General features: G+C 48.9%; 1 protein-coding gene across 1 annotated transcript in view; it reads left to right on the top strand.

Annotated features, from left to right (window-relative positions):
* Window positions 1–975: 975 nt before the first annotated feature.
* LOC121445187 (NHS-like protein 2) overlaps window positions 976–7,549 on the top strand; it is a 96,406-nt gene continuing 89,832 nt past the window's right edge. The window contains exon 1 of the mRNA XM_041647192.1: window positions 976–1,088. Coding sequence (XP_041503126.1) covers window positions 1,019–1,088 — 70 coding nt within the window. The 5' untranslated portion in view covers window positions 976–1,018. The remainder of the gene's footprint in view (window positions 1,089–7,549) is intronic.

The following is a 7,549-nucleotide window of genomic DNA, read 5'->3' as shown; positions in this document are numbered from 1 at the left end:
GCGCGCGCATGCGGCGCGCGCATGGATTTTCTGTGGGACATGAAAAGAGCCTTCTCATTGGCTGCCGAGGGTCCCAGTTCCAGTCTGTGAATCTCTGGGCTGCTGGCTCTGCCCTCCCATGGGAAGGCAAAGCAGGCAAGGGAGGGGAGAGTGGAGTGAGGCTTCAGGTGTGTCTGACTAGGAAGCAGGTACCCTGGTGGCCGCATTGGGCATTCCAGAGGCGTCTGGGTGTGCTAGCGCCAAGCCTGCAGCCTGGAAGCCTCATGCTTTGCCCAAATTTCTTCAGGTTTCTCTTAGGACTGGCGCCCAGAACGCACTGGCAGCTGTCACAGAACTGGATCCGTCCCCCAGTGGAACAGGGAGCTGTGTCACTTAGAATTCCTGGGTAGCACATTCCTTCACTGGTCCTTGTCACACTCATGGATGAGGCTCTGTTATTGGCCCCTCGCTCCTGCAAGCTTCTGCAGATCCAGAGAGCAAGCGGCAGCAGGAATGACAGCTCTGAGAGCAGAGGCAGCCAGGGACAGTAAGGGCAAACGAGTCGGGTCCCGGGGGTTGCGGGGGCTGGCCCCATGTGCAGATTCGGATGAGGTGGGGCTTGCACTCAGGGTTTGCTAGGGTTCTTTTTTGGAACCTGGGCTGCTAGACCTGACAGGAGCGCTGAGCAAGGGGGAGGGGATAGAGAGGGAGGAAGGGAGCGAGGGAGGAGAGAGAGAGAGAGAGAGAGAGAGAGAGAGAGAGAGAGAGAGAGAGAGAGAGAGAGAGAGAGAGAGAGAGAGAGAGAAGAGCCCTAGCAGGCTCTAGTCCAAGTAAGAGGTTCAGATCTGGACAATACTGTGCCAAGGGCACAAGTGGGATTTGGAAGAGACATGTGTGTAAGAAGCAAAGCTGAGGTGATGTAAGCACCTGGGGAGGAGCACAGGTCGAGGAGGAGGAAGAGGAGGAGGAGAAGGAGGAGGAGGAGGAGGAGAAGGAGGCGGTGGCGCGGCGGCCGCGGTGGCTGCCAGTCCAGAACAGAATGATGGGCAACTCTCACCACAAGCAACCGAGGAGTAAGAGCCAAAGCAGCAGGATGCATTCAGCAACAGGTACTCTCTTTCCTTCCCTCCTTTTCCCCCCGGGCTTCTCTAGCCAGGGCCTCCCTGGCTCACAGGGCCCCTGACCTTTGGCGTGACTTGCAGGGGCTGGCAGGGGGCGGGGAGAGAGCCTGAGGGAGATTCGGGGTGAACTCCCAGCTCCCTTACTCCAGTACCAGGCTGAATTGCATAAGTCTGAGCTCCCTGAGCAGGCAGGAGCTGGCTCCTTAGCCAGCAACTCCTTGCAGCCTCTGGAAGGTGGCTGGAGCGCCAGCGACTGAAGTTTATTGCTAGCACTGTGCTTTCTCCCTGGAGCCTTGCACGGCTTACCCTTCAGGAGTCTCCTTTGTTATTCAAACCTCCGGCTCTCCCAGCCCCCAGCCCCGCCCCACACGTGTGCACCTACACCTCTCTGGGCTCTACCTCAGCTGCTGCCTGCTCTGAGTGAGCCAAATGAGGCTGTTTCTTGCTGTGTAATGCCCTGCCCCCCACCTCCTGGCCCCAGCCCTTACTGAGATACTGGACTTGCGTGGACAGAGGGGCGCATTGGACAGTCTGGAGTCTGTTGTCCTCCTACTTTCAATGTGCTCTTCTTTGTCCTCTGTGTCCCTCCAGAGGTGGACTCAAGGGTGCTGGCATAGTTTTCCCCCAACTTCTTCCTAAACCTCACAGTGTGGGGATTAGGGCGTGGAGACAACTTTTGCTAGCTTGCCTTTGCACTGCAAGAGGACTGTGGAGAAAACTGTTTTATTCCTACCCCTAACAACTTAACTTTTATCCTCCTCCCCCACTTTTGGAACCTGGGCCTCAGACATATTCAGCAAAGTACACCACCACTGAGCTGCATCCCCAGCCCTGCTCTCTTGGCAGAACCCCATTTTTCCCTCCCCCTCACACAGAGTCCCAGAAGAGCCCAGAGTTTCCTCTGTGCCCATTTGGGAAGCTTTCATCCACTATCCAGGTCAATGGGAAGGAAAGGGAAGTGTAGCCCAAGTTTAGCGTAGAAAGTCGTAGATGGGTCAGTGCCATTCTCAAGCACAGAGGATGTCTCTATCTGGTCCTGGGGCTCTGCTGGCTGTGGATGTGACCGCAGTTGTCTAAGGCTGGTTATAGTGGCAGCTCTAGAAGTGGAGGAGCTTGCAGGAGGTTTGCAGGGGGGACGGGGAGCAGCTACAAGAAGTTCAAGAGGCCATGCTGATGAGCCTCACTCCTGGAGCCTGCTAAGAAGAGTATTTATTGTTTTGGACTTCTGGGTACACTGAATTGGCTCCTTTGGTGGACTAAGTCAAGGACAAGATTCTGAGTATTGGCTTTTCTTTGTAATATTCTGAGAACACTCTTTTAAGGCTATATTAGCAGGTAAATGGCCTAGCCACCACCTTGTAGCATCTGTCTTCTCTGCCATGGAACTGGAGGCTCAGGACCTGCAGGCATTACATGGTGATGTTTTGTGCAGCTTTGTCCAGGAACTGGAGGAGAGTTTTCCACTTGCCAGTGTTCAAAATGTGGGCAGTTACTGGCTGTTGTTTCATTTCTTAGCAGTTGCTTTGTGTTTTCAGTGTCTGTCCCAGCCCAGGGTCATCCTGCTAGGCAGTAACTACCAGAGCAGCCTCTGGCAGCATGAGGAGGTGGCCTCATGGCCCCTTCTCTCTCCCTAGTACCCTCCACCTCCTGACAGAGGACCATGCCTGCTCACTTGCTGTCTCTAGGCAGCCCCAGAAGCCTGCAGGAAAAACTCCCTCCCACTGGGCAGACCTAAAGAGTAAGGGTTCAGTTGCCCATCCCTTGCCCATAGAGCCTCACAGGCTGCTCAGAGGGAGAAAGGTGCAATCAGCCATGCTCTTAGCGAAAAGCTGAGAGCCTGCCTATGGGAAGCCCTGCAGTGACCAGGAAAGCCTTCCTTCTTTCTCCTATCATTAGAAGAAAGTGTCCTGTCCTAAGAGCTGTGGCTTAGGCCTGCTTTTCCTCCCACTCTGCACCTCTCCCTTAGCAACCTAGGCTACCCCGAGGAAACCACTCTATAGGCTTGACCCCTGTATCTCCGTCTCCTGCCAAGACTAACATAACCCACTGCTCCAGTTCCAACCTAATGTCCCAGGAGTACCCACACTCGCTGAGCACAGCTTGCTCCATCCTTTGCCTTCTTGGTTCCCTTTCTCCCGTTTTTCTCTTAATGGCATCAGCATCCTTCTAGGAAAGCAAACTAAGAACCTAGGACTTATCCGTCGCTCTATTCTTACTGATCTCACTGTTTTATTTGCGCATCCACCCAGACCTCTACCTGACAATCATTTGTTGCTAAGACTTTTCCTGAGACATAGCCCCCGTTCCTTTTGTGCACTGCCAGTGTCCACTCTTGTCTGTTCTAGGACTGACTCCTGGCCTTTGCCTCTGATCTTCTCTTAGCTAACCTAATAGCCACCATAGTACTTTCTTGTGGTGGGTCCGAATCTTGCTAACTTTGGAGTGGGAGTATCAAGACTGTTTCCCTGCTGTGGAGGTAGATCCCAAGTGGCCTGAGGATTATCGTGGATGCTGGGGAAGAAAGCTCTTACCTTTCAGTTCTGTAGGCATTGTAACGCATATTAGAAAAGTCTACATAGTGTTTCAAACTCTGGTTTCCCATAGTTTTTATTAGGGTAAGGTTAAGCACTTGTAAAGTGAGTCTCTTTGGATAAAATGATTAATAGAATTCTCGCTGTGTGGAAAAGGCTAAAGTTGAGAAACTGAAAAAATAATGCTTGAACTTTGAGCAGAAAACAGTTTCTGAGATAAAGCGTATGTTGCTTGGCACATTTTAGTGACCTCCATGCCTGGAGCCTGCCTGTTTCCCCAATCTCACCTGCCGTCACTTCTCACCCAACACTTGATGATGCAGTAATTTCGAATGGCTTCTTCATTCCCAAAGTCACCCATTCACCATTTCTGTGATTTGCTGAAATTGTTTTCCTCTGCTTGGAGTGTAGCTTCCAACCACTATTGTCTTGTGGCGACTCCCTGTTCATCCTTGTCTAATGTCATCTCTTCTCTGAAACCTTCCTCCTCTAGTCTCCCTCCTTCGCCACTCTTTCCTTTAGATACACTCGATACATTTCCACAATTCTATCAGTGTGGAACTGTTATTTGCGTCCTTATTTATTTTTGAAATGTAGTCTTACTTTGTACTTCGTGCTGACTTCGAGCTCCTTTTGCAGCCAAGAGTGGTCATGAACTCCTGCTCTTCCTGCTTTAGCCTCCCCAGTGCTGAGATTCCAGGTGAACACCACTACACTTGGTATTGTACTTGCTGTTCATTCATTTACTTAATGCAGTACTGGGTGTTGAGCATAGCAGCCTTTGGCAGACTAGGCAAGCAGCTCTACCCTTGAGTTCTGCTCCCCGTGCTGGAGTTGGCTTCGCGGGCTTAAACGGATTTCAAAACTGCACATCTGGGAATGAGAGTGAGCCCATGACTAGAACTCCTGGCTTTCTTGCCCATGAACCTGCAGGCTGATCTTAAGCGAGTCACTTGCCCTGGCTTTTTCTATCTTTTGTTAAACAGTCAGGGATCCTTGGAGGGGACTCTTAGCAGCCCTGGCAGGGAGTTGTGAGAATGGAGTATGAGCTAGGTTGGAAAGCTTTCCAAATGGGGAAGAGTGATGATCGCAGGAGGGGGAACACTGTGGGCTGTTGCTCTCAAGCTGGAGACAGAAATGGCCCCTGCGTGTTTCAGAGAATACCAGGAGCAGCCACTAAGCTCAGCAGTTGGTATCACTGGATGGGGAAAAAATCATTTGCCTAGTAGGAGAGGTGGGATGTGGAGAGACAGTAGCATCATGTGGAATCCCAGCAGGACCGTAGAACATAGTAGGCTGCTTGGAGGGGAGAAAGCTTCTCTGGCAGCTTCACAATCTGGAAATGATTTCTCACAAGCCCTCAAGCCTGTCACTTCTTGATCAGATGCGGCTCTACCACCCTGTTATTCTGTTTGTGGCGCAGTAGTTAATGTGTGCTTGTGGCACTGTTACTCCCTAGCATATGCATGGCTTGCCACATGGGAGCCATTCACTTGAACTAGTACCTTGCTGAGAAGCTAGAGGGACCTTGTATTCATCACACACCTATTACATGCCAACACTTTACATCCACTCCTTAACCCTGCGAACAGCTACCAGGGATGGATTATCGACGCCTTTTTACAGATGAAAAAATGAGAAGAAAAGGGCAAGGGCGGTCCCGTGGTCTGATAACAAGGTCTTGTAACACGGTCTGATACAAGATGTAGAAGGGAAACTCGAGCTCATGTCTGTCTGCCTTTTGAGCGGGACCTATTATGGCATGTCATGTGCCTCTCATCATCTTTGTAGCTGTGACAGGAGTTAGTAACCCTGGAGACTGGGTGCTGTGGAAAAAGGAGACCATGGCTCCGTTCTGGTAGGATGAGCAAATCTCTATAGCAACAAAGACTGCAATGCCCAGCTTGGTAGAAGTCCTACCATATGTCTGTTTGATAGCACATTTGTATTGTTGCAATAATTGAACTCATGAGGCTCTGTGTTGGGTCCAGAAACTAGAGCAGGGGATGCCCGAACTATCAAGAAAGTGAGATTCTTGTTCTTAAGCCTAAAGTAGGTGTCCGGAGAGAGGCTTCAGGTCCCACGACTCCTGGTATCAATGCTGGCTTCCAGCGTCCCCTCCCCACAGGTGAATACTGTGAGAACAGTGACCCTGTTCTCTTTTCTATATTGAAACGAAATGAAGGAATCATTCGGTTGCATTTTCAAGGCATTTTTATAGTTGACCTGACTCTTTCATCTTTACAAATTTATTGAATTTACAGCATCCTTGCTATCATAATGGAAGGCAAATGACAGAGACTTAGCAGGAAGTCAAATTACTTGCACCTCTTCCTCTGGGGTCCTTCTTCCTAAAGACATATTTCCTAATGATTCCATTGGAACACATGGAAAGGGTTAAAATTCTAGGCCAGTGAACAAAAATATTTCCCAGAAATCCTTGCCTCCTAAAACTGACACATAGGCTTATAGCAAAGGTGTGGTCCCTAAAGGTCGGTGCCCATCGTGGTACTAATTGCATTAGTTATTTTGCACATCTGTGACCAAAACACCCAAGAGAACAGCTTTAGTTCGTAGCTTGGGGGGCTCAGCGCATGGATGTCATGATGGAAACATGTGGAGAGCAAGTTCTCCACCTATGGGGGCCGGATGCAGAGCATGGGGAAGGGACCGGGTGGAAACCAGGTAGAACCCTCCTTCCGGTCACCACACAGCCTAAAATTCCGCCTCACTAAATAGCACTGCCAACTATAGACAGAACAAAACACATAAGCCTGCTGCAGGACATGTCATAGTCAAACTGTGACACCCACATCTGGAAGGAAGTGAAAGAAGGTGTAAAGCAAACAAAGTGACAAAGGCATCGTGGCCATCTTAATGTCAAATTATAGGGAAATTACTAAATTGAGAGCATCCAACTTCACCACAATATGGTGAAGCTGTGTGAGAGCAGATTAAGAAAACTATTGCACAACATGGACAATGCTTATAAAATATAAAACTTAGGGGGAAAAGGGAAGGGGGAATGCCATGATCATAATCTCAAGAATAAAAAATTAAAAAATACGGAACATAAAAATATACAAGACAAAACCATCTCTGCCTGAAGTCAAGAGTGAGAACAGGATGGTGGAGAAATGCAAACTTGATTGATTGTGAAGTACAGGGTGGGTGACTCTTTCGCTTAGATTCCCATTAACAGTGTTACATGGTTTGTGCAAAGAATAATATACACCATTAACACACAGAGCAATTACACTGGCAAGTCATTCTCACACTGAGAAACCACATCGTATCTTCCTGACCCAGCAGAAGCCCTCAATGACATCATACAAAATCAGGTGTCTTCTTCAGTGGGGGCTAGGGAGTGTGCTGGAATGAGTTGGGGTAGCCCATGTTTGAATGGACTCAGATCCTTATGTTGCATCTTTAGACGAAGGTGTTTATTCCAGGCCTCATAATCTCAGCTTCCTTATTGATGATATGAGGATAAGAATAACACAGGTGAGCTGGGTATTGCACTCCTTTAATCCCAGCATTCGGTAGACAGAGGCAGGTGGATCTCTGAGTTTGAGGCCAGCCTGGTCTACAGAGTAAGTTCCAGGACAGCCAGGTTTACACAGAAACCCTGCCAAGAAAAACCAGTAATTGAAAAAGAAAAACAGAATAACACCTAACCACCTTCCAGAGATGTGATCAAGAATAAACTATCAAAGATGTTTTAAAGGATCATGGGAGGTATAAAATGCCGACTAGTGTAAAGCAGCAGTTCTCAACCTGTGGTTCGTGACCCCTTTGGGGTTGAATGACTGTTTCACAGGGTCACCTAAGACCATCATAAAATACAGATATTTACTTTATGATTCATAACAGTAGCAAAATTACAGTTGCAAAGTAACAATAAAAATAATTTTATGA

This window comes from Microtus oregoni, unplaced genomic scaffold (assembly GCF_018167655.1).
Source record: "Microtus oregoni isolate MIOR12 unplaced genomic scaffold, Mior012 000163F_ref0000286, whole genome shotgun sequence".
Lineage (NCBI taxonomy): Eukaryota > Metazoa > Chordata > Mammalia > Rodentia > Cricetidae > Microtus > Microtus oregoni.
Note: the sequence above shows the minus strand (reverse complement) of the source record. Positions and strands in the feature narration are given on the sequence as shown.